The 18765-nt window shown below is 41.4% G+C and overlaps 1 protein-coding gene across 4 annotated transcripts in view; it reads left to right on the top strand.

Annotated features, from left to right (window-relative positions):
* The window catches only part of SUFU (SUFU negative regulator of hedgehog signaling), a 98064-nt gene that overhangs the window by 19267 nt on the left and 60032 nt on the right, over window positions 1-18765 (top strand). For all 4 annotated transcript variants that reach the window (XM_027907622.1, XM_027907630.1, XM_027907613.1 and 1 more), the window contains exon 3: window positions 10809-10945. In XM_027907622.1, coding sequence (XP_027763423.1) covers window positions 10809-10945 — 137 coding nt within the window. The remainder of the gene's footprint in view (window positions 1-10808; window positions 10946-18765) is intronic.

The raw sequence follows: 18765 nt of genomic DNA, 5'->3' as shown, positions 1-18765 counted from the left end.
GCCATTCATTCAATTGATTGAGATCTCTCATGGTGCTCATCAGTATATTTTTGAGTGTACCCTTTGCAGTGAAATGAGACTATGTTACAGCTCCTCAGGTAAGACAGTATTGTCTTCATTTCTATAGCTAATGAAGTGAAAGAAAAGGGATTAAATTCCAGATCTATCACATCAGATAATCATAGAATGGTTTTGGTTGGAAAGGACCTTAAAAGGCCATTTAGTTTCCACTCCTCTGCCATGGGCAGGGACACCTTCCACTAGACCAGGTTGGTCAAAGTCCTGTCCGACCTGGCCTTGAACAATTCCAGGGACAGGGCAACTACAGCTTCCCTGGGCAACTTTTGCCAGTGCCTCACCAGCCTCTCATTAAAGAATTTCTTCCTAATATCCAATTTAAACCTACCCTCTGTCAGTTTAAAGCCATTCCCTCTTGTCATGTCACTACATGCCCCTGTCAAAAGTCCCTCCACAGTTCTCTTGTAGCCCCTTTAAAAAGGTGCTCTAAGGTCTCCCTGGAGCCTTCTTTTCTTCAGGCTGAGCACGTCCAACTCTCTCAGCATGTTTCCAGCCCTCTGAGCATCTTCATGGCTGTCCTCAGGACTCACTCCAACAAGTCCATTTTCTTCTTATGATGGGAGACCCAGAGCTGGATGCAGCACTCCAGCTGGGATCTTGTAAGAGCAGAGGGACCTCTCTTGACTTGCTGGCCACACTTCTTGTGGTGCAGCCCAGGGCATAGTTGACTTTCTGGGCTGCAGGCACACATTACCATCTTTTTGTTAGCAATACTTAGGCCTACAGCCTGCTTAAAATCTGTTGGAGTTCAGGTTCCTAAAAGCTCCTAAATCCCTTTTATGCCTCAAGCTCATTTACTGCACAGTGGAGAACTGAATTGTATGCGAGTTCTAAAAATGTACTCAAGGGTATGCTAAAGTTGTTTCTCGCGTGATTTTTCATAACATGTTCTTTAGCCAGCAGGAAAGTAATGGGTGACACCAGTGTTCATATTCTGTGTAACATACTGGAGCCCTCGCTTGAGACCTTTAGGCAATGCTGAAAAAAAAACTGCGTCTGTCAGTGTAGTTTCTGGCTTTGGGTTTTTCTCTTATTCTTTCCACCCTCCCATACTGCTTTTGAAAGCCGCTTTTGTTATGCGAATGGGTTCCTCCCAGCAGCTGCAGAACTTTCCACAGCAGGAGCTAGGAAGGAGCCAGCAGACACTGCAAGGAAAGTTGGTGCCCTTCTCCCAGCTGCTCACCAAGTGCAGCAATGCCATCCTTCCCAGCCACACTGGCTCAAACTGGCCCTTTGCTTGTGTTCTCTTGCCTGGTGAGCTTGCAGCTGAGCCCTTAGGTGAAGTTGTGGAGGTGCATTACCATTCCCTGTGTATGAGAGCGGAGGATTCAGTTCCTATATGAAACAGGATCCGTGTGCAGATGAAAGGTTGTCTTCCCTAGTGCACTGTGTCGTGCAGTGACTGTGTGCTTTGTTTGCAGAATCACCTCCGTCTCAGGCCAAACGTGAGCACTGTTCTTCTGGACCACGAAGAAATGAAGGATGAGTAGTTCTGAGGTGCAGCATGGAGAGCTTAAGTAAAATGTTAAAGTACAGATCTTGATAAGTTTTGTATTTCACTAGTGCCCTGCCCCTTGTTCTGTGAATGCAATAATAAATCCTTGTTGTACTCCTAGCCTTTTCTTTCCAGATCCTTTCTGTGGGCATTAAGATGATGCAACTCTGCTGGAACTTCCCCAGACCATTGCAGTGAGACTGTTTGCACTTTCTTTGCCAAGAAGCACAGCCTCGCTTGTGGTGCTGGTTGTGGCGGTTTAGAAACTGCTCTCAGGGACACCTGGGCTGGGTTGGGACTGGTTCTGCTGGCCATGAGGTGGGAAGCCATGGTGGTGGCTCCATGGAGAAATGTGTGAGCCCTTGAGCTGAAACACATGATCTAGTTACTTGATTTCACATAGATTTATTTATTTTTAATAAGTTGTTTTGGAAATGATGAGGGTGAAATTGTTTGGTCTTCTCAGTTTAGTTATGACTATGATGGGAGAGTAAACCATCACCTACTGGTATAGCTCATCCATGCTATAGAAAATAAAATGTAAACTGCCCTCATGTGAACATCTTTTGCCGGAGTGAGGAGTGACACATCCCATGCAACCTCCTGTTTCATATTTTGTTGTTTTAGTCATTTCCCTTGTTCAATATTTGTCCATGCTGTGCCGAATGTGGAGTTAATTTCCCAGTTTTTGTGACCTTGATAGATGGAGTATATATATGGTGAGTGTGTCGCACTGCTCTTTGAAGCAGGGAAGTATCATTATTTACATCTGAAATTCAAATTCCTAAGTAACTTGTTGAGGAGGATGAGAAGTTTGTAGCAGACAAGAGATTCAGACTTACCTTGCGTGGGTTCTGTTTTAGCACTTTAAGAGTCATCTGAAGTTTCCTGACTTGGTAATGAAGCAGATTGATTCTTTTGACACCAGTAGGGCCTTTGCAGCCTTTTCTCCTTGGTCTACCTGCACTATCCCTATGTGACTGTATGTTGGCACTCTCCAGAGTGAGACAAAAATGCTTCCAAGCCTCTAGAGCTCAAAGGGATTAATCTCCAGTAGCTAAACATGATCCTGTCCTGCTTCCACATGCTACGACTTTCATGACAGGGACAGCAGCAACCTCAAAGGAGCAACCCCTAAACTGCCTTAACTTGCAGCCCAGCACATTAGAGTGACCAGAAAACTGATGGTGGTTTACTTTAACATACTAGGCTAAAGATAGTGTAGTTCAGGAGCTGTTTCCCATGTGGCTGGGCAGGAGCTGAATACAGTAACCACTGCTCTCAAAATAAGTTCAACTTAAGTGTTTGAGAATTACCAGCTGTGAGTCCTGCCAGTTCTGTTCTGGATACAGAGTACCAGTAGTAGAAGTTCATCCCTGTGTTCTTGGCTGTGATGCTTCCTAGAATCACTTGGGTTGGAAGGGACCTCTGAAAGTTTCCAATTGATGCTTTCTCAGAGGGCTGACTTCCCTAGATTGCATCCCTGGATTCTGTTTGAGAGTTTGATCACTATCTAGTGACATTACATAAGATAGTTGTGTCTGCAGAGTTCGGAATTAGGTTGACTTGACTCTGTAGTATGAAGGTTTAGAGGAGTAATCAATTTATCTGTCATGTCAACATTTGTTATTTACAGAAACAATTTTGTAAAAACAAAATCTAAACTGTGAGTCTGCAGGCTTCAGGGGCAAGATGAGTTTTGAAGAAGCTGAATAGTAAAATCTTTGGAATCTGTGTTGTGTATATGTGAGTGAAACTGTAACTTGTCTTCTCCTCTGCTTTCTAATAGCCCTTCACTCTCTGAATGGTAGCTCAGTGAATCAGAGCTCTATTTTCATACTGGCCAGCACAAATCAATTCACAAATTTTACTCAGATTGATCTCAGTGTAAGCTTTCTAAGTGGGTCCTAGATGAGCGTTTCAGAAAGCTGAGAAACCCGCCACAAATAACTGCAGAGCGAATGCCTCTGCATATGTTTGGATTTAGATGTTGGAATAAATTTCTAAAAACAATTTAACTTGCTGTTTTCTAGAAGAGTTTTCCGTTTGGTTGATGGCTTACACATTTGAAATGATGTGCTGCAAGAGCAGGCTCTAAGCAGCAGCTGCCATGGACTGACGTCTCTGAGCACTGTGTCACTTGCTTTCCAAGCTTGATTTTATATGAAGAGAAATCTTTGAACATGGGTTCATATTATGGTTGTATTTGCCCTGCTTATGCATAGAGATTTTTCTTAAATCAAGCTAGAAAGGAGCCCAGTAAGATCATGTGTGCACAAGTTTGGGGTGGCAAGAGCTCATGGAATTTCCTGTTGAGCACTGTGAAGAGATAACCATCTGACATCCAGATACCCACCCCCTGCTTCTCTCAAAAGTTTTTGTGTGAATTGATGCTTTTTTAGATGCCAGGAAACAATCCAGGACAATAAGTGAGTAAGCAGGTAGGTTTTGGTTGAAATAACTTTTCTGGATAGTTTTTAAATCTTTTAGGTAAGGAAGCTACTGTGACTATTTTCTTATGAAATTGCTTCACAGGAGCCTCCCAGCTTGCTGTCAGGGTTCTCAGATGAGAGTTTTATACTGTTTGACAGCGGCACTAAAAACAACCATTTCCTGTTAGGCAAAATGCTGGAAGCACTAGGTAGAGTCCCCCCTATTTTTTTTTTCCCCTCTGAACTCTGGAATCTGAGAGTCATTAGCTTATAGTGGATAGATATTGTGTAATGCACCTGGAGCTTGAATTCTGAGGACTGACTGTGCATGATCTTGTTCAGGGCACAACAGCTCTTGCCTAGTGTCCTTCCCAGGAGATGGAAAAACTAAAGTGTTTGGCTCAGTGGCTGTAACAGCCTGCTGGAGGCTTCTCCTTGGGTTTTAGAGAGGAGGTCGCCCTTTGCGGTGCTCCTTTGTGAGCAGATGTGGGCAGTAAAAGGGAAGTGATTCACATCTTGATTTCTCTCATGGAGGACCTGTGAAGTCAGTTAGCTTTTTGTTATGCCAGTCCTCTGCATTGCTAATAGTAGTCTCTTTGCCAGCTAATAGAAAAATCTGGAGTAGGTACTGGCTCTGCAGTCTTAAAACACTGTTGAGGGTTTGGCTCTGAAGTGCTTTGGTGTCAGGCAAGCAGAGTGGTGGATACTGCCCATCAGCTTGGTTTGACCACCTTCTCAAACTTCTAAAAGGTCCTAATAGGCTGGTCTGGAGTACTGAAAGCTGTGGATTGGCAATTACTGTATTGGGGGTGTTTTGAGGGGTGAGGTGGGTATTGGGGGTAGAATTAAAACTGCTTACTTGATGGAAATAACAGCAGCTCTTGTCAGGCTTAGGAATGTAGTAATAGTGTATTTCTGCAGCCTTCAAAATGATATTAGAGCAGCTCAGCAGCAGCAGAGCTTTGTCTCGATAGAAGATGTAGGGACATGCAATTAGGGAGTTGAAGCAAAAGGCATCTTAAGTGGCTTCATGAAAGTAGTGGTGATGGAGCTGAAAACTGAAGCTGGGACAATAAGTCCAGAGTACCATGAGCCTCCCCTCACTTCCCAGAAGAGACCTGGCTTATCTCCCTGGAGCTGCTGGGAGTGCAGCTGTGACTTCCGAAAGTGCAGTCTTAACTGTCCCCAAACACCCTGAAAGGCCTTTCTTGTTGTTCCCTGGCTGAAATAATCACAGTGAAGGGCCAGCATTTCCCTACCTAAACTCCCATTTTTCAGGGATGGGTTCACCTAATATATTTATAAACACATACTCTTAAACTCTCAAAAAAATAAACACCTAGTACACTCTGTTCCTTGTCCAGAGCTGTGCAGCTTTCAAAAACAGAATTGCAAAAATACAGCCATTTGCACGGCAGCGAGGCAAACCTTCTCTCCTTCCTTGCAAAAGTGAGAATGAAAATGCTTTTGCAAATAGCTTTGATTTAAACTGAAAAGCCTCTGGTTTTCAGAGCTGCTTTTAAAGCAAAGGGCTACTTTGGCTTTTGATCCTCTTAAGCTGGGTTATTTGATGTGAAAAACGCCCTGGGTACTCTGCTGCGGAGGGGAGCAGCTTTTCAGTTCTCTGTGTGTGGCTTCAGGAGAGGCCTGGCAGAGTGCAGGGTGGCGGGGGGCTCGGGGGGCCCGGCTGCACGGCTCTGTAAATAAAGAGGCCTCTATTTCTTTGGATTCTTTTGCTGGAACTAAATATCATGATCAGTGAAACTCTTACCTCATTAAAGGAACAAGCCAGACTCCTCCAGCGTATGCGCAGTGCTGCAATGTGGTTTGTTCTGCTGAGCTGATTTGCTGAACAGATAAAGGGAGTTTTAACCCAAAGAATGGCATGTAATATATGACCTTGGCTTTCAAAAGGTTTATTTTTATTCATGCGACAAAATAAGGTTTTAATATTAAATATAGGGGTGGATTTGACTTGGCAGATACCAGAGCCTTCCATTACCACTGTAGTCATAATATAAAACTATCTGATGTGTGCCAGTGGCCGTGCAGCAAGCCAAGAATTTCTCCATCAATGTTTATTTTTGTGAAAACTTAGCCGGTTGCTTTGCAATTGGGTCGGTGGTAAAGATGATGTGTCCTTATGTTGGAGGGGGCAAAGCAGTGGTGGGCACAATATGATCCATGCTGACTCTCTAGAGTTAGCCTCTTTGGTCTTGGGGCAATATATGGATTTATTCTTTTCCCTTCTTAGCATTTCAGAAGTGTTTACAAGAAACTTTCACTCAAAACTGCAGGATTCACCAGAACCAAGACGTAAAACTATGTGAAGTATTCAGATTTGTTAGTACAGAAACTTAATGCTGTGTTGCAGCTTTCAGCTTGTGAAGCTGGGGCCACGCACAGATACAAAATACTAATTTTGAGGTTTCCTTCCTGCACACACTAAGATCATCATCTTGCTGTAAAACTGAGGTGCTTTTGGACTGCTGCATTGTAATAGTTTAGCTGAAGAAATGACCCGCAAAGCACTTCAGTGTTGAGATGCTGAACTGAGCTCCAAAACCTTGTTCTACATTGGCTGTAGTCTGAATTAGTTACCTTCAGATTAAACAAACAAACAAAACCAAAGAAAACCACCACTCCATCAAAACAAAACAAACAAACAAACAACCTAACCATGACCAAAAAATCCCACCCTCGTCTCCCTAGCTTGCAGAAAAAACAACCCAAAATAATGCCAGAATCTTTCTTCTGTACATCACAAAGTGTATAATCAAAGGGTATTGCCTCTGCAGCTGACACAGGAGTCAGGGTCAGACTGACCTGCTGTAGACACTTCGCTGGCTGTGGAAGGGAGTAAGTTAGAACAGGTACAAGTAGCAGTGAATTTGGGAAGGTCAGTGGAGGAAGAGGTAAGCGCTTCCATCTATGGGTTATCCTCACCCCTTCACTCCGTTTTTCGTGGAAATGAGGCTCGTTTGGTCTTTCTCTTCTGGAATTCTTGTTTGTTTTTTTTTAGTTTGTTCTTTGACTGTGGCTGGCTGAAGGTGGTTGACTTCTCTAGAAGTTTTCTGGAAGTTTAGGGGAAATTTGGAACTTGTGGGAAGAAACATGAGTTTGAACATGTACAAACCTGCAAAGTGTGGTCTTTTTTGTCCAGTTCCTTGTCATCCCCCTGAGATAATTCTCAAGCAGCAGAGACATACTCTTCAAAGAGGAGGCTGGCATGAGATTCCAGTGTTTCCACATGGAATATAAGGGAGGAGTCTCTTTATCCTTGTGAGGGATAATAAGCCATTTACTCTGTCTTCCACTGGCATATGTATCTGGAGATCTTGGGCTTCTAACTGGGCAAAATCGTTTCCCATGCAGTTGATTGCTGTGCCTGTTATTTACCTCTCCACCAGGAGACTGATGCATCCTTACACTGGCAAATTTGGGGCTAATGTAAGCACTTGCATCCCAGTGAAAAGGACTTCCATAAGAGAAGCCAAGCTCCATAACTTGGCTACTGGATATTTCTCAGTGATTTTCATTAGACCAAGTGTCAGAAGCATGTGGCAAGGTAACAGGTTTATGTAGTTCCTGAAGCTCATGTCTGCCTCCCTTCTCAGATGCATCCTTCTAACCTCAGCTAGGAGCTCTGACCCTGGATTATGGTCCATTGTTCAGTGACAGAAATTTCATGGCAGCTGTGGAAACTACATTCATTTTACTGTCAAATACAAAACTTTTTTGGAGGATAAAAGCAAAAGCTTTGGAAAAAAAAAAAACTAACTGAAAATTACTATCCTAATTACATTCTGAATATTAATATTTCTTCCTGTGAAAGACTCACCTGAATTAGACACAAAAAATTACCAAAATAATCACAAGGTTTTAAAGCCATGTGTCACAATTTCCTCAAAACCAGATTACTAAGCTAAAATTAAACATATCAAAGACTGTTACTTTACAGACTGTTACTTCAGAACAGCTGCACAGTGCAAGTGAATTGCATACATTTAAATTTTCCCTGTAACAAAACTGTGTGTTTTCAGCAAACTGTCACCATTAAAAACCATTCAAAACCATTTTAAATCTTATGTGCAAATAGGATTTTTCTAATATTTAACTGCTAATTTAAGAGTTTGAAAATTATAAGCATTGTACGCTGATGCTGCTGTATATCCTGAGTTTTCTTTGGAAGATACATATGGATTCTTCAGGGATTATTAAAATCTTAGAACTAACTTAATGCTTGTTTCCTTATCTTTTATTCTGTTTAGTAGTTCTCTGTTTTAGAGACTTTCCCTACCATATGAACAAATTGATGTAAGTAACATGGTCTGTCGGTTTTACTGCTTTGTGACTATTGGTATGTTGTTGAGCAGCAATGTTCTCCTAAATGTTGCTTTGATGGATACTCACCTGAACACTTCAGTTACTGAGTAACTTTCATAGGGATCAATATAGAGCATGCCTGGTCTTCTTTTAAACAGTTACTTTGAGAAGCGGAGATGCAAGTTAAAGCTCACTAAACTCTAACTCATTGCATATTAGAAGGAAAGCTATGTTGTTTCAGAACATGACTTGGAAGGAGGAAATTCAATAGGGAGCCATCTTACTTTCCCAAAAATTTAACTGTGAAAGATCCGCTTGAAGGCTTTTTGTTGACTTTGATCTTTCTTGAAATTGACCCATTCATAATGTGTTTCAGTTTCTGGGTTGTGCTTTTTCCTGGAATCAATCCTTGAAAATTATCCGCTTTGAAGCGTTTTTGTTTCTCCCTTTTAAGAAATATTTGTATTTTTCCTTTGCTAGTTGGTATGTGAAAGTAATAAAATACTACAGGGGTTCTTGGATGTACAAAGTACAACTTTGCATCGATGAGGCTGTCGCGGTACTGTATCAGTCTGTTTGGTCAACCTCCATGATTGCAGGACACAGGATTCACTGCACATCCAGATTCCTGGATGGCTGGTTACTCAATAATCTTTTCCTTTGTTTGAGAACCAAATGCAGGGATTTGACTTGTTGCTTAAAGATGTATTTCTTTCCTAAAAGAGGTTTTATATGTACCAGCTGAGCATTCTGAAATGGGTTTTCTGCTCTGTTCATAGAGAATTTGCTTCTGTAGTATCTAATTCTCAAATTCTTTGTTGAGGATGATGTGAAGAGAAATAAAAATGGACATTCTTGTATATTGTTATACTAATATTTGCTATATTGTTTACTCCTCTATTGCAGATGTCAGAATGACTTTCAATACTTTATTGTTTTCAATCACGGATTTTTTTTTTCTGAATTTTTTTTCCTTAGCATTTTAAAAAGAAGCTTTCACTCAAAACAGAAGGGTTCAGCATGAAGCAAACTATATGGAATATTCAGATCTCTTAACACAGAAGCTTAATGGTGTGTTGCAGCTTTCAGGTTTTGTACCTGGGGCCACATGCAGATAAAAAATACTAATTTTGAGGTTTTCTTCCTGCATACACTCCCATCTCAGATCATCTGAGATGCATTGTAATTGTAATTACTGTTGTTACCATTTGGGGCTGTCCCATAATCTAGTTCTGTCCTAGGGTTTGTTTCTCAGCTACTTCTATTACAACATTTGATAGTCAACTACAAACAAACTTTTCTTGGAGAACCCTCAGAGTTACTTTGCATGGTGGACTTGCATCGATGCTTAAGTCTGACCAGTTTGAGCACTCATCATTGTCATTATAAATCATTTCTGCTTCTGTTGGAACAGTCCTTCCAACGCTTGCAGCTGGTCACTGCACTGCTGGTGAGCTGTGTTTTTCAAATGGAAAGTGCTTTTGTTACTCTCCAGACTGCTCTGTTTGACTGCTTTTAGAAGTACTATAGTGTTATTATACCTTTATGCATCGTATCTTTCATATGTGCCAAGCAAGGTACAAGCATCCAAGACATTTGCAAACTTTCTCCAGAGAATTTGCCAATGGCCGCGGGTGTTGGAGACTTGAACTTGCAGAATGATACTGGTTTATGAAAGCTTCTGTAAAGTGTCCTTATGCTCAGTGTAAATCCTTCCTTTTTCCTCTGCCTTTGTGAAACAGTCACAGCAAATGAGAGAAGGATGCAATGACAGTGGTAGAAATCATATAAATGTTCCCAACTTGCTTTCAAGTTTGCAAGTTTATATATTTCTCCATGAGGTTTCTTATTTTCCACAGGCAAATGTGGCATTTGTGGTTGCTGGGGATTTAGGAATTAGTGCATTGTGGGAGAGGTTATTAACTTTCTGCCTGCATCTCCTTGTTTCTCCCTCTCCTGCTGCATCTGCATCATAGAAATCTGACCATCTGCAACATGGAAATTGTGTGTTGTACATCAGAATGTTCAGCTGTTTCAACCCAGAAACCTTCTACCCAGTACTTCAATTGCATCCCACTTCTCAATGCATAGAAATTTGAATTCACAAGGGTGGAATAACATTATTTTCTGTTATGCACTTTCTTCAGTGTTCCCATTTAGGTATCAGTGCAAAACTTAAAATGATGCTTCAAAAACAAATTCAGGTTGCTGAAAATCCCACCAGTCTCAGGAAAGAAGTCATGGTTCCAAGGCTGCATTATTCTAACAGAAAACACTACTCAGATAGTTATCTTTGAAATTGTATTGCCTCAGCTAATCTAACTATGTTATGCCATTTGAGCCAAAGTAGGCTGAAAGAGAAGTTCTAAATTTATCCTTTCTATGAGGAGAACACTCATCCTTTTTCCATGGTCCTAATTTTAAAGCCTGCTCTGGTTACAAGGAGTGTGTTGTGACTTTTTTTTCGTTTCCTCCAGGTTTACGGGAACAGATGGGCCAAGTGGTTTTGGATTTGAGCTGACATTTCGACTGAAGAGAGAAACGGGGGAGTCGGCGCCGCCCACGTGGCCAGCAGAGCTGATGCAGGGCTTGGCCAGATACGTCTTCCAGTCAGGTACCACAGGGTTGGATACCCGGCCTTGTTTTTTCCTGCTCTGGTTCTGAAGGGTCACATCCGTTACACGGTGTGATACTTTTCTCATCGTCACCCAATCAAATCTTAAGAATTGTCTTTGTGTGGGAACCCAAAAGAGTGTATTCCCTTCATCTGCCCAGCTTGCTGGGACAGACCATCTGCTGTTCAGGTGACTGCAAGTCCCAAGTACTGAAAAGCTGAAGGTACAGAACAGTCAGTAACTATAGGAATTGTGCCCAGTGACTCTGTTTCTTTCCTGCATAGTTGGATTCATTCAAGAAAAACACATTCGCTTATCCTGAATGGTTGAGGAGCAGCCATCTGATAAAGTCTCACTTCTCAGAGGAAGGGTTATAACTTCCAAAAGCACTGCAGCTCCTTCACAACCAAATCTCTTCCAATGGTTCCTGCAGTTGTGGAGTAGCAACATATGTAAACACAGAGCTCTTGAGATGTGAAAATATAAAAGTCCTAAGGAATGCTGAAGTTGGGAGGGCCAAGAAATTAACAATTTTGAATCATTAATGCACATGGAGAGTTGCCAGAAAACTGAGTACCAAGGTTCCTACAAATCAGCCTCTTGCACTGTTCTTTCAGTGTTTTGTTTGTTTCAGTAGACTGAATGTTAGTTTCAGTGTCAGCACATGAAGACTTGTGGAATGGCTAAGTGCCTAATGTACTTGAAAGGCACTTTGCAGCATCACAAGATCTGAATGAAAATATTTGAAGAACATTTTTAAGCCTAGTTTGAGGTCCTTTACAGGTAAAGTACCTTCTAAATCAATGATCATTGAATTTGTAACATTTGGTACCTGCTCTACTAGTTAATAACTTCTGATTCTGTCGCTGGTTTTCAGTCAGCAGCTGACTCTCAAAGGGAAAGAGTCTGGATAAGAACAGGATTGCTCAGCTAACCTCTGTGACAAATCTCTGAGGCAGTGGCAACTTGTGGGGTATTGACTGACATAGACCAGTGCCAGCACAGATTATTGCTTGTTTTTTTGTAACCTTTGCTGTGTAGCTGTCTTCCCCAGTTGCCGTCCAAAATTTGGCTCACCTTTCTGCCTTAATTTTTGCTACTGTTAAACATCTAAATCTGTGTGACTGTCATTATTTTTGCCATCGTTTGCTGTTCCCATTCCTGCCTAAATTGTATTGTACAATAGCTCTTTGATACTGACCATGCAGTGATGAATTCATACCCACAATGATTGCAGAGTCTGAAGAAACATCTGTGTCTAAAGTCTCCCTCTTAGATATGAAATAACATACATGTTTCATGCTAATTTACCTTACATTAAGGCCCCTTTTGGAGACTTTTAAATTTTCTAGTCCATGGTAAGTTCTCATAACTGTCTCTTTAACAGAGTAGTTTCAGTGCCTCCTATTCACCCATTAAGCAGCCTCTCTATTGCAGTTGCTTGTTTGTCTCTGTCTTTTCATGGGTGAGAGAAGGTCTGCAGAGTGAAACAGGATTTGGTAGGGTACTTCAGGGCAAACTTCTTGGTTACTAAGCTGGCATTTGAGGCAAAGACTTCCCTTGTTTGGTTCCTGCGCTAATGCATTCCCACCTTTTTGACCTCAAAGCCAAAGAACTGTTTTTAGACTGAAAAGAGTGGTTGTGCCCATACATATTGATCTGGCATGAACTTCTTAGGCCCTCCAGTGTTATCCACTGCTTATCCATGCTGGTTTTGACTTTCTATCCACCATGACTCTTTAAAGGCACTACTTAAATACACGCTAATGGATTCTAGCCCCTAGGTGTTTAGCTCTCAATTTGCATTATGAAAAACAACAGTGTATGAATCATAAATTGACTTCTTTCTTTTACTATGAAATGGGGTATGAGCCAACACTACACTCATTGGACAATGGTCAAACCACATGCTGGGTTACCTTAGGAAGAGCATGAGCAGCAGATTAAGGGAAGTTATTAACTCTTTGGCGTGGCACTGGGGAGGCCTCACTTAAAATACTGTATTCTGGTTTGGGCCTTCCAGTTTAAGAAATACTGAAAAACTGGAGGTAGTCCAAGGTGGTCAGGGTCCTGGGGCACATGAGCTGTGAGCAGAGCTGGAGGGAGCAGGGTCGGCTTAGCCTGGGAAGAGAAGGCCGCAGTGGTCTAATCAGAGCCTACAGCTGCTGGGAGGGTACTTACAAGATTGTGGGGTCAAGCCCTAGATAATACATCAAGGGGCTACAGCTCTGAACTGCAGTGTGGGAGGCCCTGGAAGGGCTTCGGAGGAAATTCATGCACAAGGAGAGTGGCAAAGGACAGGGAATGGTTTATAGGAGAGGTGTTGGATCTCTGTTTCTGAAAATGTTCAGAACTTGGTTCAACAAAGCCAAGTTGGCCCTGAACTAGCATTGGTGATGGCTCCACTTCAAATAGGCAGGGTGGACGAGAGACTGCAGAGGCCCCTTAAAATATTACAGAAGTGTTGGATTTTTGGTTCTTTTTTTCCATACTGCTTTATGTCCTTCAGTAAGCAGCTGTGTGCTGTCACCAAGTGTTACCAGCCATTCCTTGCCTTGTAAAAAGGGAATCTATGTGCTGTTGCAACAAGTGAACAAGCTCTAGTTTTATTTCAGTACCAATTGGATTATCATATGTCTCTTTTGAATAAGAACCTTGTCAGACTCAAATCTTCGAAAGACATCAGGTTAATCCTGACAAGATGGTACATTCAAAAGTAAGACCTTTAACGGTGCATAATCTATCATGTCTCTCCTTGATCTCTCAGGGCAATACCAGTTGACCACAGCTAGATGCAGTAAGTTTCTAATTTAGTCAAAGCACTCTCACTGCATTGCTCTGCAGAGTCCTGAAATGTTCTGCTACATCTGATGTGTCCCTCTTTGTTTTGCTTTACTCCCATGAGCTGTCCCCTCTGAGGCTGGCAATCTCCAGAGCAGTTCCCATGTTCTCCCTTGCATCACTCCTGGGTAACCAGGCACCTCGTTCTCTGCAATGCTACTGGTTTGGTTTTTTTGGTCTAATAGGAATTCCCCCAGTTTGACATTCTCATTCTGAAAAGCCAAGTGAGCTTCTGCCATCGTCTTTTTTCCTTATTTTTTTTCACAGGACTTCTCTGGTTAGATGTCAAAACTTTAAAACTGTGAAGTGTTTGAAGGATTGGCTCTCCTGAAGCCCGTTGGGCACTAGGCAGGCTGTGGCACGACAGCATTGTTTCACACGATGAAAGGTTTCTTTTTGCTCAAGTTCTTTCTGACTGTATCACTTTAAGCATTTGTCAAATGCAACACTGACAAGCTTTTGACTCTGGTGTATGTACCTTAATGTTGTCCTCTTTGGTTGTCCTCTTTTGGTTGTTTAAAAAAAAAAAAAATCTGTGGAGTCTCTTTAATACTCCAAAGTGGCCTTAAAAACGTTTGATGAACCGAAACAACTTAACTAATGCTTATGAATCCACCCTGAACAACAAGCAAGAAAAAGAATAAAACTGGCGGAAACTTTTTGGATAGGCTCCAAGCACTTTCGCATGTCAAAGGATTGTTTACTCTGAAAGCTATGCTAAGAGCTAAATTCTTATCTCTTGATAAAAGCCAACTTTTTAGTTATCATAGAGGCGCTTTGCTGAGTCCAGTTGAAGCTGGGGGAGAGTAAGGTATAGTTTTACTCCTGCTGAGCCTGAGCATTTTCAGGTGATGACGACTGAGTTGAATATTCATCTAGCAGCTACTACTGTCCTAAATATTATTCCTGTGTATTGCAGTTGCAAAGTATGTCTCATTGCAAGAGATGTATTTTTGTAACAAACACTTCTAGGCAAATGAATGTTGCATTCCTTTGTTTCTCTCTCTCCTGCGCTGTGGCTGTGCTTTAGAAAAGCAGTCTTTTGCATTGAATTTCAAACCTCTTTGAGCCTTGGCTTCTCTGTTCACTGTAACAAGCACTTGATGCTTTGTGCTTTTGATTAAAGGGCAGTACTTGCCCTCCTTCAACAAAACCAAGTTTGAAAGTCTCAAAAAGTTTTATTTGTGGCTTTATCTGTTCTTAATTTTATCACTGTTTGACCATGACCACAAATTCCAACTCTGTTATTTTTAGTTTTAAAAAAACCCCAAACCTTCAAACCTTGAAAATGAAACTGCACAATTCAGTGACCTTAGCTTGTCATGGTTCGTGGGCATACTGGGAATATCTCATGGTAGAACAAATTTATACTTCAATTCAAATGAAAAAGAAGAAATGCTTTGCCTAAAGAAAGCTTATCCAGAGCTTAACTCTTTACGTACTGCAGTATTACGATACTTGCTCACTATAGAAAGACCATGGTTTTGTTTTCCTGAAATTAAAATCTGCACTTTTTTTTTCTCTCTAAGGTAAATTTAGATTGTTTTCAAGGGCCTGACTGATATGTGTCCTGAGAGCAATGTAATGGAAAAAAAACCAAACAAAAACAACCACAACAAAAACAAACCCCCAAAATGAAGGAAAAAAAAATGTTCCAACGTGGATTTATCAAGATTAGATCAGAACAAGTTACTTGATTTCATTTAAGGCACCATGGGAAGCAGTGAATGCTGGTTACGTTGCTACTAGTGAGATTTTTTTAATTGTCCTAACAAGTATGTCAGTGAGCTGAGGAAATGTGATCTTGATAAAAGGTAAAGAAGATGGATACAATCCTGGTTGCATATTTAGACTGAGTAATTGGCAATGTGTAGTCATCAAACACAAAAGATGGATAGAGTTTGGATTCCTCTAAAATGTGTCCTAGAGCTTGTGCAGTTTGGTATTGACCAGGATGATGAAACACAGAGTGTCCTGATGAAATCTGCAGGCACAGCAAAGCACTATGGCACAGAGGGCTGGAATTCAGAACAACCTGAATTCCAACAACCTGCAGGAACAGTCCGAAGTACCGATGTGCAGTAGGACCCTGGAGGTGCAATAGGTGTGTGGTCCTGTCCTGACAGCAGTAATCAGTTGGGGAAAGGCAGCAGTTCTGAAAGGAGAGGAAACTTATTTGGAGTTCCTGTAACCAATAAGCTATACCTGAACCAGCATCCTCTTTATGCTGAGAGATAGAAGTGGAATTATTCTGATGTACAAATAGAAATGTTCTGTGTATGGCATATGATAGACGGCAGTGCAAGAGAAAGATAGAGCACTGTATCTCATTTTAGGTGAAAGGCTTCAAGTCAGATGCATCCCAATTGGAGAGAGCCTGGAGGAGAGCAGTAAGAATGATCCAGGTGTCTAGAAAATATGACCTGTGAAGAAATGATCAAAAGAGTTATGTTTGTTTAGTCTAGGGAAGAGAATATGGAAGGAAGATGAGAGAGCAAATTTGAGTCTTCAAATATGCAAAAGGTTGCTGTAAGGAACAAAGCAATAAATAAAGTAAACTCCTACTGGGGACAGGAGAGACTTACCACTACGAAAATTTCTGTAAAATAGGCTTAACGTTTGTCATTAGGAAAACTTCTGAATAACAAGTGCAATGAAGCACTGAATAGTTGCAGATTCCCTATTGCTGCATACCTTTGAGAACAAGTCAAACTATTTTTCATGGATATTTGTCAGGAAGAGCTGATCCTTCCTTTAGGTGAGGGCAAAGAAGGAGATTTCTTAAGTCTGCTTCATATTATAATTATGTCTTGAATGACTAGGTCTTCTAAATATAATTTTCTGTGTTTCCATACATATATAATTTATCTTTTTTCATCGTCTCCTGATTGCTAGTGCACTGAGTTTGATGTCTCAACTAATTCAAAAGTTGAATTTTAGTATTTAACCTTTGAGTAGTCAGTAGGAGGAAGCTGTTTGTGTCTTGGGGATTGCAAAACAGTAGTAACCAAATGTACAAGCGAAGAAAGCAAGCGTGCAAGATGTTAAATTTAACAGTGGCAATTTAATGTAGATTTCAGCTGATTACTTCAGGAGAAAATTATATGAATTATTCCTTAGAAAACTTATTACTTTTGAAAAGTGGATTGAACAGAACCAATTCCAGTAGGTACATAATGAGTTATACGTGTTGATAACAACATATCAAAACAAGGACCAAACTAACTATAGCTGGTTTGTTATGTGGGGTTTTTTTCCCTGCAGTCACCTCTGCACTGTCATGGTGAGGGTTTCCCTTTCCAGAGCATAAGCAATGAAATATATTCTTTAATTCCTTAGTTATTTCTGTGAAACCTCTAGGGACTTAGTGTCCATGAGCTTTTGTCCTCTGTCATGATTCAAGTCTGTGGGCCAGTTTCCCAAAGCTGGAAAGAAGGGTGGTTCTGACACCTGCAAGTGCCCAAGGCAGCACAGCAGCATCAGTCTTCAGCAGCCAGGCTCAAAAGCAAGCCCAAATTGGGATACATCTAGCTTTTCTTAGTTATTTCTGACATGTCATACTTTCTTTAGATAGAAATTACTTTATGACAGCTTGTCTGTAGTTTGAGGAAGCACACACACAGACACACACACTCTGTTCCTTCCCTGTGCTTGATGTCCCAGTGCATCAGTTTGGGGCTGTTGTGCCATGTCTGTATGCTGCAGTTTCCCCCTTCTTTTTTTTTAAACAAAAGGGTCATTACAGAAGTTACAAGGACTGCAGGTATAGATGCACTCCTCTTATTCAGCAGTTTTCGTCTAATTCAAGTTAGTTTAGTCTGAGCCACAGAGGCACTTCATGTTTGACAGGCACTATAACTTTTACACTGAAAATGGGGCTCAGTGGGATTAAGTGATTTGACTGGGGTCACAGACCTGCAGTCATTAAGCCAGCAGATACCTTGACACCTGCTGCCCTGCCATAACCACCAGGCCTCATCTTCAGATCTTCTGGAGTCCAGAAAGCTTCAGTGAAATAGCAGTGACTCTTTATGTGCCAACATGTTTTCAAATATTCTTGACACAGGCCAATTTCTGTGTGTAAAAAGGAAAAAAAAACCCAAACCAAACTCCAAACCCAAAACAAACTTCTTGCTTCCTTGAATACAAATGAAGCTTGTCTAGCTTGTTTGTAAAACAGTGTTTATTTCTTCCCAGTAGGATGACTAAAGCCAAATAAAATCTCCCAGTAATTCATATATATTTTTCCCTGACTGTGCCTTTATCTTTTTTTTTCCCCAACCCCAGGCTGATTTATTGTTCTCTTCTGGTTGCTATGGCTATGTAAAATATATATATTTTGTCTATCATCTGTTTGTAATATTGACCCGTTTCCAGTGTAGAGCTGGCCCTGGCTCCTCTGTAGTATTCCAGGACTTTAGATTAAAAATGGGGGTGGGGGGATTAACTGCATTTTTTAGCTCTACAAAGAAGTATAAATCAACATCAGTTTCATTTCAGCAGAACCTGTTGCGTAGTGAATTCTGCTGCGCAAACACTGAAACTGTAGCGCAGTAAATTGCCGTAGGTGAACGGGACTCACCCGAGTGTGTAGGCTGCGTGCCTTTATTCTGCAAAGGGGTATGGAAACATTAAGTCACTGGTTCCCATTTAACCCAAGTTTGTCATGGCCAAAAGCTCTCATCATCTGATAGTTATTCAGTGGTCCATGAGAAATTGGTTGGGTTTTAGCCTAATTCCTCTTAGATGTTTCCCATAAAACAAGCTGTTCTGTGAGCAGCAGCTCGGATCAAGCCTGGTCCTTTGCGTCTTTGGGCACTAACCCCTCTGTGTCCTGCACTGCTGCAGTAAATCCCCGTCTCCCCATACTGCTGCCTGTGAGCCCACCTCCCCAGTACTTCCCATCCCTCCCCTCATCTCCTAAGCCAGCCTTGTCACATCCCCTTGCTTCCAGCTGGGATGTACGTGCTGCGGCTGG

This window comes from Empidonax traillii, unplaced genomic scaffold, assembly GCF_003031625.1.
Source record: "Empidonax traillii isolate 1590-97213 ecotype Southwest subspecies unplaced genomic scaffold, ASM303162v1 scaffold27:size3997909, whole genome shotgun sequence".
Lineage (NCBI taxonomy): Eukaryota > Metazoa > Chordata > Aves > Passeriformes > Tyrannidae > Empidonax > Empidonax traillii.
This window is presented reverse-complemented; position numbering and strand designations above follow the sequence as displayed.